The sequence below is a fragment of the Macrotis lagotis genome, chromosome 7 (genome assembly GCF_037893015.1).
Source record: "Macrotis lagotis isolate mMagLag1 chromosome 7, bilby.v1.9.chrom.fasta, whole genome shotgun sequence".
NCBI lineage: Eukaryota > Metazoa > Chordata > Mammalia > Peramelemorphia > Peramelidae > Macrotis > Macrotis lagotis.
Genome location: NC_133664.1, coordinates 55,411,361 through 55,432,885, shown reverse-complemented (window position 1 = coordinate 55,432,885; position 21,525 = coordinate 55,411,361). Strand labels below are relative to the sequence as shown.

The 21,525-nt window shown below is 36.7% G+C and overlaps 1 protein-coding gene across 1 annotated transcript in view; it reads left to right on the top strand.

Moving 5' to 3' along the window:
• The window catches only part of CUBN (cubilin), a 284,271-nt gene that overhangs the window by 245,227 nt on the left and 17,519 nt on the right, over positions 1 to 21,525 (top strand). The window contains exon 60 of the mRNA XM_074192929.1: positions 19,148 to 19,356. Coding sequence (XP_074049030.1) covers positions 19,148 to 19,356 — 209 coding nt within the window. The remainder of the gene's footprint in view (positions 1 to 19,147; positions 19,357 to 21,525) is intronic.

The following is a 21,525-nucleotide window of genomic DNA, read 5'->3' as shown; positions in this document are numbered from 1 at the left end:
GGAAGTTGGCATGACTCAAAGGTCCCTTTGAACAAGCCCAGGATTTCATGTTTCTATCTCATTTCCTCCACCTGCTTTCAAGAGTCAAATGGCACCATCAAGGCTTTGTCCTGAAGGGGAGAAAGAGAGAGACACCTCCATCAGGAGTCTAGTTCTGTAGTGCCAGGGTACCCAGAGAACAAAGAAAACTGAGTCCCAGTCTGCCACCATAGTGAGTCTGCCAATGGGCAGATCAGGGTCATCAGAGTCCAGAGCCCTGATCCATGACTGTTCACTCTATTGCCTTGCTTTACTATATCTTGGGAAAAGAAAATGATTGAAGGTCCCATTTTGCTCTCCTCTCTAACATGTAGTGGTGTCTGTCAGTGGGATCAGATAGAGAAGTAATGCCAGCTTAGCTCTCCAGGTGATAGGAATATCCTGGAGAGAAGTTGCAGAGTCTAGAAATGTGATAAAACCTCTCCAAAAAATCACTCTCAGCGTGTGCAACATAAACCATCCTAATTTACTTCCTGTCAGTATCTCAAACTGAATCCTAGCCTCACCTTGCTCTCTAAAATAGAATTTTAGGATGAAAGCATGAAATTCAGAATTGAGCTCTGACCCTTATTCCCACTTCATTGTAGAGATCCAAATCACCAACGTATTTGTTAGATATTAATGAACTGATCCAGGAGCTGATGATGCAGATAGAAAGAGACCAACCCCTCCTCTCAAGAAGCTTCCCTTCTTTGGGAGAGCCCAAATAAGAATTCTACAAAAGAACATGGGGGAGGTGGTGAGCATTAGTAGCTAGATCAGAGAAGGGCTTGCAGAGGTGTTTTCTTGACCTCTCTGATCATTGAATACTAATAGCCCTCCCTCCCTGGCTAGTGCTGCTCAGGAGGTTCTCAGAACACTCTACACTGTTTCCTAGTTTTCCTCCTACCTTTCAGTCTCTTCTGCTGGATCTTCAGCCAAGTCATGCCTACTAACCATGAATGACCCACTGGTCTCTGTCCTGATCGTTGCTCTTTTTCTCCTTCACTTGTGGATCTCATGAGCTCTCTGGGGCACAATGATCCCCTCTCTTCTGGATTATCTTGAAGCTCTCTCCTAAACTCTAGTTGGCATCACCAAATATTTACTAGATACTTCGAACTGAATATCCCATAAAGATTCCAAGCTCAGTATATCCAAAATAGAACTCATTATATCCAAAAAAGCCCCTTGCCCCCCCAAAAATACCTCTCCTCTGAAATGTCCTGTTTCTGTTAAGGAAACCCCCATCTTCCCAACACTCAGATTTACAACCTTAATATTATCCTTGACTTACCATCCTCACTCATCCCACACATCCCATCATTTGCCAGACCTTACCATTTCTCTCTTCACAACATTATGTGTATGTATATGCATATATAAAACACATATACATACATATATCACATAAATGTTTATAGGTTCCATACACAATATAAAATATACACATACATATACATAATGTATATATCTTATAGATTACATACACACATCTAAAATACACACATTTATACATTATGTATTATTTTTTATTACACACATATTTACACATACATCCTTGCATATATATATATATATATATATATATATATATATATTATAATTGAGAGCTCCAAAGCACTATCTCTATAGCTACCAATCTATCCATTTGCATTCTATTGCTAGAACCTTCTGGTTGATGTCCCTGCCTTCAATCTCTCCCTGAATCAGTCTATCCTTACAACTGCCAAAGCCAGTTAAGCAATAAGATAATGAGCATATACTAAGCAACAGGCTCTGTGCTAAGCCCTGAGGATACAACAAGAGGCAAAAGAATTCCTCAAAGAGCTCACGATCGAATGAGAAGAAAATAAATGATTTTCCTAGGACGTGCTGGTCACCTCCCTCTTCATTAAACTTCCTATCATTTCTAGGATCAAATATGAATTCCTCCGCTTTGCATTTAAATCTGTTCTCTGTCTTTTCAATCTTCTCACAGATGACACCTCCCCATACATTCTATAGCCCCTCATCCTGGTGTATTTATAATTTTCAGCATCTCTCATTTCTCTCCCTTTGTGTCACCTATTGAAAATTCTTTCTTTTCCCACCTGTGCCTCTAAGAATACCTGATTTCTTCCAAGCCCTTGCTCAAACATCATCTTAAACAGGAGCCGTTTTCCAGTCTTCCTGCTCCTTGTGCCATCCCTTAATTCTGTTATCTGTATTTGTCTCCCCATTCTGTTGCAAGTTCCGTGAGGGCAGGAATTGATTTTGCCTTTATTTGTATCCCAGGAGAACATAGGGCCTAGAATAAAATAAGTGTTGACTTATTTGATTGATAAGTATTGACAAGAATTGGAAATAAGAAAGCTCATTTTAGTGATGGGGGATAGTCTGAGGGCATGTACAGAGGTGAATGTCCATCAGTTCTGAAATGTGGGCTGTTGAGTTTGGGGAACAAACTAATCATCCACTCAGACTGCAAAATAGAGTTTGTGAAGGAGAATTGCATAAAAGAAAGCTAGTGAGGTAGGCTGAAGCCTATTAAGGATTAAGGAATTCATATTTTATGTTAGAGATAATTGAAAATCCCTGAATATTTTTAGGAGAAAAGTAGCATGGCCTTAGGAGGGTGATTTTAGCAATTTTGGAGAGGGGTAGAATGACAAGGGGGTGGGAATCAAGGTGAAATAGCTTAAAAGGAAACATAAGATATTAAAACAGTTTAGGAGAAGTTGATGAGGGACTAAAGACTCATGGGAACAGAGAAAGGAACATATTTAAGAGATACTGTGGAGGTTTAATTCTCATACTCAACTACAGTGAAAAAGAATTATTTATTATCTATTAAGTTTCTACTATGGGCAAAATACTGTGCTAGATCCTGGGATTAGGAAAATAAAAATGAAATAATCCCCATCTTTAAAGAGCTTATGTTGTATGATCCATATGCCTTAGTAGTTAAGATGCAGAGCTATGTGGTGAAGCAGTTACTGTAGTGTATTTTATCACCAAAAAGCCAGCTGTGTAATTAGATCTGACCAATGTTTGGTCCACCTGCTTTCTCAGGTCACCTATACAATGGCCTGTGGAAAGGTGGGTGGTGGGGTCAGGAGCAAAGTTGGACATAGTGGGAGAAGGCTTGAAAGTGAAGGTATGAAAAATAAAAAAGGAAGATTGTGGAAAGGCAGAAGAGATTAATTTGAGGAAGGTCATGGTGGAAAACAAAAAGCCAAGGAATGAAAAGACTAGGGTGACATTATCCACTGGTAGAATTAGATTTTTAATTTTTTGTGTGTGTAGAAGTCCTACAAAAACAAGATTAGAAGCATTCTTTAACTTTTTGAACTCCCAAATGAAAGATCAGAGTAAGGCTGTAAAGCTTCTATGTGGTTGAAATGCCTGTACATGTATCTCTCTTTGAACTTCTTGTCTAATCCAATAGAGGCTTTGGAAACCAAATTTGTGTTAGACATAAAGGTAAAAGAGAGTTAAATGCACAAGTGAAGTAAATTTTTATAAGCTACTGCTGAAATAACTCTATTTAGCAATAATGAGGTTATTACCCTGAAGCTATGAGGTAATGTTATTATTCTGTTCATTTACTGTTGTTGCTGCCTCTGCTGAATTCTGGGAGTGAGGTGAGCTGAAACCCTAAACTCAATTGTGGAAGACAAAACTAAGTTTATTTCCGTCCTTTTAAAGCTCTTTCACTTTCACTGTTGATTAGGCTTCCCTTGGGGGATTAATGCCAAAGACAAGGGTTATCTGAAGTTCATCCTTTGTGGATTTTATTGAAAGGGGCTCTGCTGAGCTGAGGAGCTGGGGCAAAGAAACCAATCCATTCTTACCTCCACAGAACATTGGGAAAACAGGTTTGGCAGAAGTTAAACACCAGATTGATCAAGAAGAGAGGCCTGGGGTTTGATTAAAATATATAACCACAGCAAAGAGTCTATACCGACCAGAATGAAAGGATTACTTAGTATCCTTGAACTTGAGCTAGAGAATATGAGAAACCTAGACAAATGATAAAATGGGCTAAAATAGCCTTTCTCTAAATGATCTCATTTGGGGGGCATTTCTATATTTGCAAAGACAAGAAGGAAAGAAGGAAAGGAGAGAGGGAAGGTGAGAGGAAGGAAGGAAGGTAGGAAGGAAGGAAGGAAGGAAGGAAGGAAGGAAGGAAGGAAGGAAGGAAGGAAGGAAGGAAGGAAGGAAGACAAGGAGAGAGGAGATGACAGAAGGAAGCAAAAGAAGAAAAGAGAGGGGAAAGGAGGGGAGGGAAAGAGGAAGCCACTTTTTCTTATATTAATGACATATTCTCAATAACGAGCTAGCTATAACCTATATTGTTATCATCATTTCATCATATTGATATGTTCTGATGTAGCATATTATAGGTACATAAAAATAAAACATCTGGCCAGAAATAAAAAGTTAAAAGTTTTAGTTTTTCTAAATCAATATATTATTCCATTCATAAAGCTATTGTATTTTGTTGTAATGCATAAAAAGTTGGGCCCCTGATGGTTGTCACTTTCCATGTGAAGTATTTTTGCCAAATCATCTTGATTTAATTTGATTTAACATCAGAAAATAAAAAGGAATTCTTAATATCTCAATGTTTAAAAGCCAGATCACGTCTCTCTCCATTATATTGTATATCTTTACTATTCTGTTCAATATAGATGCCTCTCTCTGGTTTCATCTCATCTTCACTGGTCTGTTGCTTTCAGTCTAATCGAATCAGTTTTCTGGTGTCAGTGTTATTGATTCTTGAATAGCCTCTCTCTTCATTACAATAGCAGTTCTCATTGCCTATTGCCTTCTGTTCTTCCCCTCATCCCCAATTGTCAGTTTAGAGAAAAACACTGCTATTAGTGTATAAGCCTTTGGGTGCCAGCATGACTTCAAGTCTTCTACTTTTATTTTAAGCAGTATTTGAAAGAGCAATATACCAGTACAGTGATAGCACTTAGATAACCCTTGGAAGCTGGTGGTCCTGGGATTTAAATAATAATATCCTCATCTTACAGATAGGGAAGCTAATGTGCAAAATGATTATGTGATTTGTCTCAGGTCATCAAGGGAATCTGAAGGAGAATAGGAAAAGAATTCATATCTAAACTAAGTAACTGTACTAGACATAGTAATAATACTTTAAAAAATCTTTCTCTTTTATCATATTATTAGTTGAAATTAGTTTGTAAAGTTCATGAATTTCCTTTCCATTTTATCTCAAATAATTTTAAATATATACAGTAGTAGATTGAAATCAAATCTGCTCTGTGTAAATAGATTATATTTTCTATCCCCATAGTTCTTTTTTTTTGGCAAGGTAATGGGGTTAAGGGATTTACCCAAGGTCATACAGCTAAGTAATTATTAAGTGTCTGAGGCTGGATTTGAACTCAGGTTCTCCTGACTCCAGGGCCAGTGCTCTATCCACTGTGCCACTTAGCTGGCCCCTAGCCCCATATTTCTTAATGAACTTTTTTGAGGAAGTTTTTTTAATTTTTTTAGTATTATTGTTTAGTAAATTTAATTTTACAACTTTCAAATGGTCTATTTATTGACAAATAAATGCATACTAGTTCATCCTAGCTGGGCAGGCTTTGAGGTATAGAGTATAAAGTACTGCACATAGATGTAGGAAACCCTGAGTTCAAGTCTAACTTGAAATACTTTTTGGCTGTGTGACCCTGAACAAGTCACTTAACCCTCAGTTTCCTTATCTATAAAAATAAGTGGTTGGTTAGTTGGTTCTGTCCTTCATTATCAAAGAAGATTAAGATGACTTTACTATGTTTGAGACAAATTACAGTGTGCCCAATTGTGGCTGATCAAACCAATATGAGCTTGGAATGCCCTATCACTGGTTGGGCACAAATAATCCATGTGAACCCCTGGGGTGGGTACTCTAGATTTATGAATGTTATGTTTCCTTTGAGCTGCTTCAATTTTGCTGACCTCATAGAGCACAGCCCCCTCATTGATGGCTGGTCCTGTGCCAGGGTCTCCCATGCTGTACAATCAATTCTAAAGTTCTTCAATGAGACCTTCAGAGTGTCTTGGTGTTGCTTCTTCTGATTCCCCTTGTGAGAGTTTGCCCTGTGTGAGTTCGCCATAAAATAGTCTGGCATTCTAACATGCCCAGCCCATCATAGCTGCACTCTCTGTAGTAATGTTGGAATGCTAGGCAGTTTAGCTTGAGAAAGGACCTCAGTGTCTGGGATCTTCTTCTGCAGGTGATCTTCAGAATCTTCCTAAGACAATTTAAATGGAAGTGATTAAGTTTCTGATCTGGCACTGTACACTGTCCAGTTTCACAGGCATTTCACAATGAGGTCAGCACAACAGCTCTGTAGACCTTCGGTTTGGTAGTCAGTCTAATACCTCTTCTCTCCTACACTTTCTTTTGGAGCCTACAGAGCTAGCTCTGACAATGTGTGTGTCAACCATTGTCACTGTGAATCTCCCTGGAAAGAATATCACTGAGGTTAGTGACCTTGTCCACAGTTCTCAAAATCACTCCATTTGCTGTCATCGATGGTTTCATATATGAATGGTATGGTGCAGGCTTGATGGAACCCCTGGGTTTTCTTTGTGTTAATTGTTAGACCAAAATGAGCACAAGCAGCAGAAAATCCATCCTTACTTTGTTACATCTCAGCTTGAGAGGCTGCATTGAATGCATAAGCATCAGAAAACAGAAGATCCTGCACCAACACTCCCTCTACTTTGATCTTGGCTTGTAGCCTTTTCAAGTCAAAGAATTTGCCATCAGCAGTAGCTGACCTTGAGCCCATGTTCATCCTCAGTGAATGAGCTGTAAAAGGAAATGGCAAACCACTCCAACATCTTTGCCTGAAAAAACCCAGATAATGTCATGAAGAAGTAGACACAGCTGAACAATAATACTTGGCTGGACGTTCTTTGGCCAGTCACATATAGTATTTCATTTGGTCCGTATGAAAAGCATTTCTGGCTTTTAAGATATACTGTTATCTCCACTATGATTAATTCCATGTCAATATGACACAGAGTAGAATACAAAGATAAAACATGGCAGCCTCAGTTTTAAGTTACGTACAAAATAAACACAGTGTGGATTTAGTTGAATTTAACTGCAGTAAAGGCCTCTTGTAAAAGGGGACACTTGAGTTGATGCTTGAGAGGAACTATAGACAATATCTATATTTATACACATCTACTTATATGTATATAGAGAGAGCTCCCCACCCCCAACAAACATACACATCACATTTATACATACAACTCTAGTCTCTGTTTCTGGCTCTAGTTCACAGACTAGTAGATAGTTTGAGTTGCACGTGCTGAAGGTATCTCAAATTGAATACATCCATGTTTTCTTGCTCTTCTCAACTTGCTATTTTTGTCAGTGGCATCCACTATCTCCCATTTATTCAGTTTTACCAATTCATTGTCTTTCTCATCCATTTCTCATTCAATTATTGATAACTCTTTCCATTTCAACCAATAGGACCTCTCTCCCTTTCTCTATATATAGTGCTGGCTCTCATCACTTATCACCTGCACTATCACAATATTCTCCTAGTGGTGCTCATCTTTCCCCAATCCAATCCAGCCTCCAATCTGCCACCAAAATAATTTTTCTAACATGCAGATGTGAACATGTAAACCCCTTACTCAGTGAACTTCAGTGGCTCCCTGGTACTTCTGGAATCCAATATCAGCTCCTCTCTTTGGTATATAATGTTCTTCATAATCTGGTCCCAGGACTATCATATTTTATTCCCTGCCAAACATTCTATGGCACAGCTCACCTGGCTTCCTTGCTGTTTTTTCCAAATGACATTCTCCTTTTGGTGTCTTTGTAGGGACTGTTCCTCTGATGTCTTTGTATCCCTGGCAAAATCCAGTTTTCAATAGGCACTTCATAAATATTTGCTAATTGATGACATTGTGTTGACTGCATTATGCTCTGGAATATACAGAGCATCTTATATAAGAACTATAAACCTTACTTTCTACCCTGGAAGACAAATAAATAAAACCAAATGAACGGATGAAGAATATTTATTTTCAAACTATCAAACTATGATATGCATTTGGGTAGATATCACCCCAAACTGGTCCATCAGCACATATATCTTGGACAGACATTACACATGGACAATTAGCTGGATTCAGAAACAGGCTGGATTGCCTTTAAAAAAATCATTCTTTTAATTTTAGTTTTCTCAAACTACTATTTAAAATGAAGGCCCATCATTTTAAGTTATAATAGTCTTTTATGACTGACAAAGTAGAATACCATGATCTCTGAAGATTAAAATTGAGCATCACCTAAGGGCAATGGAGAGAATCATAGTAGAAAAGTAGGCAGCCATACATTACTAGTAGGGGCAATCTTTCTTTTTTTAATTTAAATCATTAGTGTTTAAATGTTTATTGACTAAGTGGGTTCTTACATCAATAAGCTCACAGATCCACTAACAATAACTTTCTTTCTTTCTTTCTTTCTTTCTTTCTTTCTTTCTTTCTTTCTTTCTTTCCTTCCTTCCTTCCTTCCTTCCTTCCTTCCTTCCTTCTTTCTTTCTTTCTTTCTTTCTTTCTTTCTTTCTTTCTCTCTCTCTCTCTCTCTTTCTTTCTTTCTTTCTTCCTTCCTTCTTTCTTTCTTCCTTTCCTTCCTTCCTTCCTTCCTTCCTTCCTTCCTTCCTTCCTTCCTTCCTTCCTTCCTTCCTTCCTTCCTTCCTTCCTTCCTTCCTTCCTTCCTTCCTTCCTTCCTTCCTTCCTTCCTTTTCTTTCTTTCTTTCTTTCTTTCTTTCTTTCTTTCTTTCTTTCTTTCTTTCTTTCTTTGGTTTTTGCCAGGCAAAAGGGATTAAGTGGCTTACCCAAGGCCACACAGCTAGGTAATTATTATGTGTCTGAGGCCTCATTTGAACTCAGGTACTCCTGAATCCAGGGCTGGTGCTCTATCCACTGTGGCACCTAGCCACCCCTCAACATTATTTTTAACAAAATATTATTTTTTTATGTTATAACATTACCTTGTATGGTAAATACCAACAAGACAGTGATAACATGTAATTATACAATTATTTTGGGAAAAGGATTTGTCACTAGATGTCCCTGAGAAGGCTTAAACTGATCCAATTATTTTATCTTCTGGAATGTTTAAGGAACATGCTTTCTTTCAGGGGGCTTTCATTCAAGAAGGCCATAAAATGTGTGTCATATAAACTTGGGATTCCATGGAAAAATTTAAAAGTCATTGCCCTGGAAAATATTGTTCTCCTTCCCTTCCCTCATTTTCACTTGCTGTTGAATTTTCCTCTAAATGTTTCCACTAATCCGATTTGCATCCTGTAGGAGAATCTGACCTAGTGTTTATTGAATATATTTTAATCAAAAATACAAAAAACATGGGTGAAATGTAAACTGCCATCCTTGGGTGGGGATCATTATCCATTCAAATACTATAGCTTCCTTTAAGAAAGTGAAACAACTGAAGGTCTAAGAAACATACCATTCTCCCCCTCATTTTACTGAAAAGATACAAACCAAAGAAGTAGCATTTACTGTTTCCCTCCAGAGTGCTCAGAAAGCAAAGGGAAAGGTGAATCTGAAATTAAGCCAATTTCAGAAAGGACCTAATTTTCTAATCTAATAAGTACATGATTCTAATCATTCCCCCAAGGAGTTTGTAAGGCTGGTGGAGAGAAAATGCTATAAAAACACAAATTCTAATAGCTGATACTCTTCATTGCTGAAATAATATCCAGGGGATTATCCAAAATCCCTAATTAATAATAAAATGCAAATCTCATAAACAGTGCTATTCCTAAAAATGAGGCAGCCACATGGGTAAAATTAGTAGTGGACTTTGGGAAATGGAGGGGAAGGATATATGCAAAAAGAAAACTAAGTTATGAGATTATTTGAGGGAGAGAAGCTATATATAGTTTCTCTATGTGAGCCATTGAATGGATGCCATTGCAGGAAAGGTGAGGAACCAAATTCCCCCCGTGTATGGGACATTTGAGAATATTCCATGGGTGAGAAAGCTAGGAAGGAAACACCCCCTGCTTTTCTGCAGGCCACATGGCTATGAAGCCATGCCCAAGCTGCACAAAGCAGGCCAACAAGGCTTAGAAGCTGGCCAGGCTTTTTGCTGACCACAGAAGGTCTTGGTAGCATGGCTCCAAAGGCTGTGCTCTGTCAGCTCTGGCCCTGGGAGATCAGCCTACACACTCTTCCTGGACTTTTTCTTTAAAGTGAATGGCACCCTTGATGGGGCTTGTCTCCACATCTGAAATTACATTGCATTCCCTTTGAAAATATGCTTACTTACCTATGCACTACTATCTTTACTCAGTAGGGTATATAAAATTTCTTGCTATCTGTGAAATATTACATCAATGTAAGGTAGGAGTTCTTAACCCTGTTTGTGTTACACCCTTTTAGAAGTGTGGTGAAATCTTCAGATCCTTTCTCAGGATTTTTTTTAAATTCTTAACTAAAGAAAATGCTAAATTTCTCATGAGAGATATAATTTTTTCCTATCCAAGATCACAGACCACTCACCTGAGATCTATCTATGGACCACTTGGGAGTCTGTGGACCATAGATTAAGAGTTCCTGTTGTAAATACAGGTATATTTTGTGAGCATAAGAAACTGTGCCTTATTTCTTCTTCATCTTCCCAATGTTAGCATGGTGCTTTACATGTGTGAAACAATTATTATTCATAATAATTATTCTGCAATTTACAGTTCCCCAAATTCATTTTTTTCCTTAGTCTTGGTCCCTTTCCCTAGTACCCTAACTACTTTTTTTTCTAAGTCCCAGCTTACTCAAATTTGAACTCTCTTTTTTTCTTTTCCTCTCTTCCCACTTCCTTTACCATTTCTTTCTGCTCTCTAGCCCTGGTTCCCCTTAATTCTATGCCAGTCAGGTTTCCTATAGTCCTCTAGATGTCAAGAACTATCCATTGTTAACTACATATACCATGAGTAGGGGAAGGAGAGAGTGAGTCAGAGTGGGACAGGGCCAAGGAATATTTTCCCTCAGATTCAGAGCTTCATCATGATGACTGGCATTTATAGGATTTACAAAATGGACCCCAGGATATTGCCTCTCCCTTGCTTCTCATGACACTTCTTTCTCCTGTTTCTCTTCTTACCAAGCAAATGATCCTTCTTTATGACTCATGCTGGGTTATCATCCTCCCCATGTCCTCAAATATATCCATCTATATCTATCTATCTATTTACCTATCTACATTCATCCATCCATCCATCCATCCATCCATTTATCTATCTATCTCAGTGGTTTGAGAACTGTCAGTTTACTTAATGAATTAAAAAACTTTCCTCATTTTGGTCCTCACACACAAACCCTGGAAGGTTCAGATAGCACAAGTAATCATTTTCCCATGAAGTTAGTAGAAATTTAAGTAATTTACTTCTAGTCATACAGAGGTGATCATCAGAGGATTGAAACTTTCTTCTGTCCTGACTCAAACTCTAGAGTATTTGTTGCTCTGCCATTAAGCTCTCAACTCAGTATGTTTGAAAACTCAATGAAATCAACCATAATAAGAAATTTTGAGTTTGAATCCCAGCTTTACTTCCTATTTTGGTGATTTGACTTCTTCAAGGTTCTTTGATGACATGTCCCCATTAGTACAAATTTGGGGGAAGGAAGTATTTCCCTCTAACATGTATTTATTTTAATTCCTAGTGCACCTAGGTGACCCCCTCACATAGGAAAAAGTAGATATAGCTTTTCACCTCAAAAGGAGGGAACTCCTTTGGCTGCTGCTGGCCTCCACTTAAATCCACAATTGGTGGGCATATATCTGGCCAAAATGGAGAGAGACTACAGAAAGTGAGAGCTGGTGGCTCTGCTCATTCCCCTGTGCACAGAGGAGTAAGATTTGTTATAACTCCTCTGTTCACAGCAGGAAAAATAGAGTCCAATTTAATTCTATTGAAACTTCTCATTTCAATGTTCTCACTGAAATCCTAGCATTGCAGCAGATTTAGGTCAGAGGCACTGGATGCAAAAATGTCATTTCTTCTTATCTTCAAAGACCTGACTCCTGTTTACAAAAATCTAAGCTGCTTTAGATTTTCTTAATCAAAATAGAGGAAGACGATTTCATGCATGCAACATTCATTTAACAATGGGAGAAAAATATGCCCATAGCTATTTCCTGAATTATATTCCTATTTCCAGTTTCACTCTTTCTGATGTTCTGTCCCCCTCCCGCTCCCACCACACTGAATTCATTAGTTGGTCATTTTGTCAGCCTAGCCACCAAGTCCCCAAAGCTCAGGTTCTAGCCTTCAAGAAGCCCCAGAAGCCCCAGAGTCTGTTGGATTTATGCCTAACTGCATTAGATATTGGTTTGGAACCAAGATATCTAAATTTCTGTGCTGGTCATTAGGAATGATGAATGTGAGTCAGTAATTATGTGTTTTTGCAAGTGGCCCTCCTGGAGGGTAGTTCTATTCTTAAAAATCCCCTACAAGAATTAAATAAATTATCGACACAAAGGCATCCTACAGCTGCTGACAGAGAGGTAGGTAAGCCAATCCAATTTCACTTAGATTGATTCAGTAAGCATTTATTAAATGCCTTTTCTTGGGAAGGCATCATGAACAATGAGAACACAGGGATGAAAAATAACAGTTCTTATCCTCAAGGAGTTTCCAATTCTTTGGGGGAGTGGTAAGGGGGAACAGAAAGAGGTGAACAAAACATATGTTTGACCAAAAGTATAATATGTTAAGACCAAAGTAGAGAACCATATAAGGGCTCTGTGCTCTGTGAAAACATAAAGAGAGAGAGAGAGAGAGAGAGAGAGAGAGAGAGAGAGAGAGAGAGAGAGAGAGAGAGAGAGAGAGAGAGAGAGAGAGAGAGATCACTTTTCAGTTCAGTTACAGGGCTCAGGGAGGTCTTTCTGGTGGAGGTGATACCTACAAGGAGTTGTATTTTATCATAAAGGAAATAAGAAGGCAGTAAAAGTGGTTAAGGGGCAACTAGCTAGCACAGTAGATAGAGTGTCAGATCTGTAGTCAGAAAGATCTGAGTTCAAAAACAGCATCAAATAATTACTGTATGACCCTGAGCAAGTCGCTTAACCCTTTTTACCTCAGTTTCTTCATCTGATAAATGAACTGAAGAAGGAAATGGCAAACCACTTTAATATTTTTTTTTTGCCAAGAAAACCTCAAATGGGGTCACCAAGAGTTGGACAGGACAGAACAACAATAAAGGTGGTTAAATAATAAGAAACTAGAATCTTTGTAAATGACTCATGTAAATGTGATTGGTTGCTTATTTTGATACTAATGAAAAATTAGAAGTTTCATGTTGATGATAGCATGATAGATAATTCCTTTGCCTATAAAGAGATTTAGCATATATATATATATGTATATATATATATATATATATATATATATATATATATCATACAAAGTCTCAGACAGTGAGAAGCATTCTTGTTGAGTTTCCTTGTTCTTCTGGTACTGTATGAAGTGCTCTGAGAAATAATTCACAATTTTTCCTTAGTGTAAAATGAAACAAATTAACTACTAAAATGAAAATTTGTGTTTGCCTTCAGTTTCCCCATATATTGTGTGATCCCTTACTGTAAGACATTTTCTATCAACTGGGTTTATTGCCTTCTTTTCCTATCTTTTTTAATTATCTCCCCCATTTGAATGTAATAGAAACTTGAAGTCTTAAAATTTGGAGACTTGGAGACACAAAAGTCCTAATCTCAGTTCTAATATTTAATAGTTGAATCATCATGCACCAGTCACTTGATGTCTCAGGACTTGTTTGTTTAAGGGGATAGAAATAACTGTATAACTTACCAGTTACTTAATTAACTTCAGTGTTCTATAAATTATCAGTTATTATTGCTATTGTTGCTTTTTTAAGTTAGACCTAGCTAGATTCCATTAGGGCTCAAATTAATTAGAATCTCAGCTTTTAAAAATTTGATATCTTCTTCTGTTTTCCCCCAGAGTAAATGCTATTTACATAGAGTTGTTAATGCCTCTTCAAATAGCACAGGAAGATGTGATAACTTTACAATGGGAAAAAGACATCATTTGCATCTTTTGACCTATGCCATATGAACATTTTTAAGAGCCTAAGTCCTAGAAACAGTTATTGGAGCAATGCTATATAGTAACCAATATGCACTAGTAATGCCCATATTATAGTAGACGTAATAGTATAAAAGTATTATGAAGATCTTCATTATATCTCATAGTGAAAAGACTAGGCATTGAAAATATGAATTATATATAAATATATAAATTTATATATCTATCTATATATGTTTATTTTTAGTTCCTGGTGTGAAGATAGATAGATAGATAGATAGATAGATAGCTAGATAGATAGATAGATAGATTCATATATATGTGAATGCATACACACGTAGTTCTAGTGTGTATATATACATATATATATATGCACATATCTTAAATATGGTGTTTTATTTATAAGCATATATGTTAAGCCTTAATTGCTTGAAAGGGTTCTGGGAATTTTTTACACCCTATGTATAAAATCCTAAATCCTACTGCTGCTTTCATTTGCTCAGGGCATTTATTTTAAAAAGCATTTGTCCATTGACCAGGCATTGGGGGTCATTGCTGTATAGCAATATAAAGTGTAAGGAAGCAGACAGATCTCTGACCTACAGAGCAAGCGCAAAGCCAAGAGGATCTTTATCAATAAGAATGCTTGGCTATCTATTGGACAGTAGAAGATTCTGGAACCCAGTGAAAGTGTAATGCACCTCAAGCCTGTCACATCCATCCTACAAAAGTGCCTGTCTATGAAGACAACTTGCCAGAACTTACTACCTCTGAAGTAATGACTTTCCTCTTGAAGACTTTAGATGTTTTGATTTTTTTCTTCCTCTGGAATGATATAAATATTTTCATTTTTAGGGTGTGTTTGTCATGCTGGATACATTCTTACCTCCATTCTTCAGCTTTGTGGTTGGAAATCATATATTTGAAAATAAAGGGATTGGTTTGTAAAGAAAGAGCTGTACTAGGTCTTAAGACTTGAGCCTGTATTTTTCATATTGATCCATCCTTAAAAAATATTTCCTTTTCCCAAAGAAGCTCCTTTTTTTTGGTGCAACTCTCCCAATCCCAGGCAGAAGGGCAGGGTGACATTGGTATCTGGTCATAGTGTCATTGCCGAGCTCTTGCAGGACCAGGGCCTCTGACGCTTCCTGACTGATGAAGTGCTGATGGATGGAAGCTGTCTGGATACTAGACAAATGGGTAGTAACTAGACAGAGTCTGAATTTATGGTTCTAAATGTGCCAGTATGTCAAGGTTAAGGCATATCTTATGTCAACCAAGAAGATGTACTTAAATGCACATTATTTTCTTAAATGATGAGCTGACTTTTTTCCATAATCCCAGCTTCCCTTCTTCCCCACCTCCTTCAGTCCCATCACCCATATCTTGCTGCTGTAGATACATTAGTTGTAGGAGACAGGCACTGTTGTAGCTTTTAAGATATGAAACCAATGTCACCAGCCCTTTAATTCATTCTTATTTATACTCCTGCCCCAGTGGAATAAATGTTGTCATTTCTGTTTTTAGAATCTAAACTTGAAAATTGAACTGGACAATGGGGCAATTTTTTAAAAAGCTTCTCATAACTTTTGTTTTTGATTACCTGAATATTTTAGCTGTATATATATTCTCTTGGCCTAAATGAGCTAAGAACAGCTCATAGTTGGCTCAGTGTATAGAGTGCTGGCCTGGAGTCAGGAAGATGAATCTTTCTAAATTTGGACTAGACCTCAGACATTTACTAGCTATGTGACCCTGAGTAAGTCACTTGAGGCTGTTTGCCTCAATTTCTTCATCTATAGAAAAGAGCTGGAGAAGGAAATGGCAAATACTACAGTAACTTTGCCAATAAAACTCCAAAGACAGTCATGAAGAGTCAGACATAACTGAAAATTTACTGTGTGTGTGCATGCACACACACACACACACACACACACACACACACAAACACTGACAAATATTCTAAAGATCTTCATCGTTTAACTCTCCATTTTTTAAAGGATGTGATTATTTCATAAATAAAGATGAGTCTAATACTCTAATAGTGAACAAATTCTGGAGTTATCCTCTTTTTATATAAAGCAAAATCCATTGATTATAGAGTAGTTCTGATTATTAAAATGGGGCACATATTTTGTACCTTAATAATAATGTAATAGTGTAATAGTTAGAATTTATAGAAACTGTTCAAATTTACGAAACACAATGCATTTTTATTTTCATTTTCAACCCAGTAAAAATTATCCTCATTTTTTTAATAGATGTGGAAATTGAACCTTAGTGTGGTTAGCCAGTTTGCCCAAGGTCACACAATTAGTAAGACTTAGGTCTTGCTGACACCAAATTTAATGCTTTCCCTTGTGACACATCAAGTTACCACTAATCACTCATTAAGGTTTATGGAATATTTTGTTAATTTATTTAATATGTAACCTTAGAAACTGAAGAATAACATATTATATAATGCTATATTATATAATAATGATACATATTTATAGTCATATATAATGATATATCTATATACATATATATTATATTTGTATAAATTGTATATGTAAAATATATACATATACTTATTTACAGGATAGTAATTGATTTTTAGGCAACCACTCCCCAAAACAGGACTCTTGGGGTTCTTGGGATCCCTATAGCTATCAGGACCCTTGTTCTCATGGCAGATCTTCCTTCCAATATAGAGAATGGTAAGCAAGAGATTGTGCAACACTGGACCTGGCTTAGCTTCCTGAGCAAGGAACTTGATCTGCGACACTGTCCAAGAATCTTTCAGGGACTTTGCCATCAGGATGGGTTTCAACTCCAGAAAACCACTGACTGTGCAGATACTGGGGAGTGTTACCAAACTTAGAACTTCCTGACGGCGCAGTCTAACCCACCAAATGGCACACCTGTAACTCCAATCTGGTCGCTCATCAGATGTGGATTGAGTGTTAAACCAGAATAGGGGAGGCTTTATTTCTTTCTAGGAGCAGATCACAACATTTCAGTGCCCTCTAGTGTTAGGAACCTCCATTTTATGGGGAACAGATAGGCTCTCCAGGAGATGACATTGCCTGGCTAGTTATAAGCTACAAGTTCCATAGCCTAAAGATAGTCTATAGGTGGTTATCAGAGTGGTTTTTAATCCTTATGAAAGTCAGGGTCTTGTTAAAATTTTCTAGTCACAGTTCTTTTGACTTATTTTTTCCAAAAAATTCACTCTTTTCCCCATCTGCTCAGGTAATGAACTAGAGCACATCATTACTCATGTTATATAAGTTTTATCTCTATATAAATTTATACATACATTATATATCAACATATATATATATATATATATATATACAGCAAAATATATTGAAGCTTCTGAATTTTTACTTTATGGTTTATTATTAGGAGCTACATTATACTGTAATCTTAAAAACTTTGATCTTTTTTAGCTTAATTATTAATTTAGAATTCCAAGGGATCCATGTAACTATTCTCTCCAGTGTTGCAGGGCAGAACTTATCTTCATGGTAACTCTTGCCTATATCCTGTCTTAACTCTTCCGTACAGGCCCCATCTAGTGAATTTGTGAGTTCTTTCTTCATCTCTTGACATTGACTGGGGATCAAGATATCTGCTCTGTTTTCTACCTATTAGTCTTTCCATTTATGACATAGTTAATTAACTTCCATTTCTTGGAAAACTATCTTTTGGTTAATATCCTTCCAGCATGTAATGCTCATAATTCATCATTTATTAATATGCTTCAGTCTACCTTCACCTACCTGGCATCTCCCCATGCCTACCAGCTGACCCATGATTTTAATTCATTGGAGATCATGATGTTTCATAATTCACAGCCTCATATCATGACCAATAGAATATGGGCTTTAAAAAAATGGGATTTTTTTTTATTCTAAGAAGAAACTTGGTGGAGAGGAGGCAATTTAAACCATTGTGCAGTTTTCTAAATACAATTCAATCACCCTTCTTTTTCCAGTTCATTTCTAGGACCAATTTGTTATCCAAATACAACATCTATTAATAGACTAGCTCTATTTATTGTTCATCTATCTACATAATAGAGTTTGCCAATAAAAAAACTTTATCTATATATTATCCTAATATAGACTGGGCTCCTTTGAGTGATTTTGGAATGAGTTTAGTAGGGTCTGTAAAATTCCAGGATTTGATGCAGTCAGCATTATGTCACCTATAAGCAAGAACATTTCGAAGTCTTCCCCATTAATGGGGAATCCCTCTTCCATTTGGACTCTGAACTCTATGATGGTGGTGGTGAATTCTTTTGATTATTTGTCTACCTCTTCCATGCTTCTCTTGATATAAATAAGAAATTTTCAACTCCTCTGTTGTGGCTTCTCTTAAGGAAATCTTGTGTGACTTTAAGCACATATTGGGAAAGAAGTGCCCTAAAGACTGGCTTCCTTCAGCAAAATAAATGCTTTTTTGTCATCAGTAAGCACAGTGGGCTCTTATATTCTCTGCACTTTTCACACAAATCCCCCCTTTTTTTTACTGAGGGAAGTCAAGCATGATTATATAGATTATAAGATATCCTGAACTGATTATATTTATTAGACTCCTGACCTGATTAGTGGGGAGAAGAGAACTGAACTTGTTACCCATTGATCACCAGGTATTTGGTGACATCATTTGTTCCTAATAGGAGTTTAAAAAATATAATCTTACAGAGATTTGATCTACTGTTGTTTAATTCTTACAAAAAAGATTCCTATCATCTATTTTTCTAATTAACCATGTATAAGAAAGACTGATGGTAGAAATGAAATACATGACAATAAAGGAAAAATCAAACTGGAAAGAAAACAAATGTTATCTTTACACCTTCCTAGGCCAATGTGAATAACATCTCAGTCAACATTCTGGTAATGTTCATTAGAGAGGAACAGAAAAATGACAAAAATTTACTTTTTTAAATTCTAAATATGGAGAGCAAAGGCTATAGATTCCTTCCTCTATTTGTTTTCATTTATAAGTGATAGTTTCTTTTTTCCCCATAGGACCTCAGCAAGGATGTGGAGGCTATCTGACAAGTTCCAATTCCACTTTTGCTTCTCCTGATTCTAATGCTGATGGCAGATATGACAAGAACTTAAACTGTATATGGGTAATATCAGCCCCTCTCAACAAAGTCATCAATCTGACCTTCAATACATTTTCCCTGGAAGCAATCTCTTCTTTTCAAAGATGTGTTTTTGATTATGTAAAGGTATGAAAATCAGGGTTTAATTCAGAAGCTACTAATCACAGCCTCCAATTATAAGATGCCTCACTCTATTGCATATCATGTACCTTTGAAAGATTACAAGTAAATTGAATTTTTATAAAATAATTTGTTTTCCAATTACACTAATTTCAGAGATACTTGTCTTTATTTTTGGTTGATCTTTAATTGGCTTTGCTTAAAAACAGGAAGTTGGAAATAATATAACTAGAATTCTGCTAAGAGGACCTACCAGTCATGGAGATTTAAAGCTGTAGGCAAACCAAATTGAAGCCATGAAAACAGATTACTTCTTGCTCAGAGAAAACATAAACAGAGAAGAACAGGTAAACTGAGAAGTTTGGGGAAATGCTCATAGCTGCAATGGGAGAAGAGGAACCAGTGAAGGAAACAGAGAAGGTTACTACTGACAATATGATATATGCCCAAGTTCTGGGCTTATACAAGTCAGGTTCGGTTTTAGAGCAAGTGTCTTCTCTGTGATAGCTTTTTGTACTTGATTTGTTTTGATCCCATTCATAGTTTCCTCTTGGAACCACAGAGTCTCATGTCTGAATTTCCACAAATGTGGTCAAATGCTCCCTGATTCCTATACAAGCATTCAAGCTAAGAATGCATATTTTACATAGAACAGCCTTTATTTCATCCCACATAAAGAATCCCAGACCATAAACAATCAATATCATTTCCTTTCCTCTTAAGTAAATCTTACTTTCCTCTCAGGGACCTATATGGTATCAAGATTCATACCCTCATTTTCATTCTCCTTGTCCTATGGTTTAGCCTTCATTCAAAAGGGAAGAAACAAACAAACTTGAAAACACTCAAATAATCAATAATCTGGTGAGGGTCTTCTTCACTCCTTGGAAATTATATGCTTTCAGTTTCTTGGCATTATCCCAAAGGCAGGATGTCCAGTGAAAAGAACAAAAGTTCTGGAGTCAAAGGTCAAACTACTGATATTCAATATATTTCTTAACAAATAATTTAAGCCACCAAGCCTCAGTTTCCTCATTTATAAAGTAAGAGAAATGGACTAAATGGCCTCTGTAATACCATACCTTCTAGCTCAGAGTGGGAAGGAAGGAGGGAGGAAGGGAGAGAGAACCTCATCAAATAAATTAGGTTTCCCTTATCAATTATTAACTCAGTCAGGGGTTTACAAAAGAACTTTCCTTACCATTACCACCATTGGCTGAATGGAGATTGAAAAGATCCTTGTAGTTAGAGTCATTGAATTTCTGACTCTGTTACTCATACTTTTGTGAACTTGGGCACATCCTCAACCTTTGCTTATACCTTTCCCATTTCTTTCCTATAAAATGACAGGTTTGAACTAGACTAACTAGAAGATTTCTGATCAACTCTAAGTCTATGGTCCTATGGATCCTAAAGATAGGCTATATATTGTTATTAACACCTATTGTTATAGATGAGTAAACTGAGGCTCAAAGAAGTTATATGATTTAATCATAATCATCCAGTAAGTATCTAAAGAGAGCCACAGAAAGCAGAAGACACCAGAATAACATAGCATTGGATTGGATAGCTATCAATAGATATCATATATTGCATAGGAGTCAAGGAAAACAATAATGAAGTTATTGGATTTGGCATAGAGAAAATAATCACTGACCTTTAGGAAAGTTTTTACAATAAAGTACTAAGATCAAAAGCCAAATTAGAGAAGGCTAAGAAGAATTTGAAGATGTAGCTGGACACATACACACACACACACACACACACACAATTATTAACAATAAAACTGAAGAGACAAAACTATTGTGTTGACCAATATAGAAGTTATTTTAGAATAGGTTACTAAAGGACGCTGTGGAATTTTCTTCCCTAGGGTCTTTAAAATAAAACAAAACAGGTATGAACTGATTCCCCCATTGCTTGTCTCTTCCCTTTATAATTAATTACCCAGCAACCACTGGATTAATCTCTTTTAAATTACCACTTTAATCATGTCACTCTACTACCTAATTTTTAAAAATTGATTTCCCCACTTCTGACAGCAGAAAATCCAAACTATTTAAGCTGATTTTGAAGGCTCTCTGAAAATTGACCCTACCCTGCCTGTCCAACTCTTTCAATAATAACAAATAATATTTAAATGCCTTCTATTTGCAGAGCACAATGATACCTTGT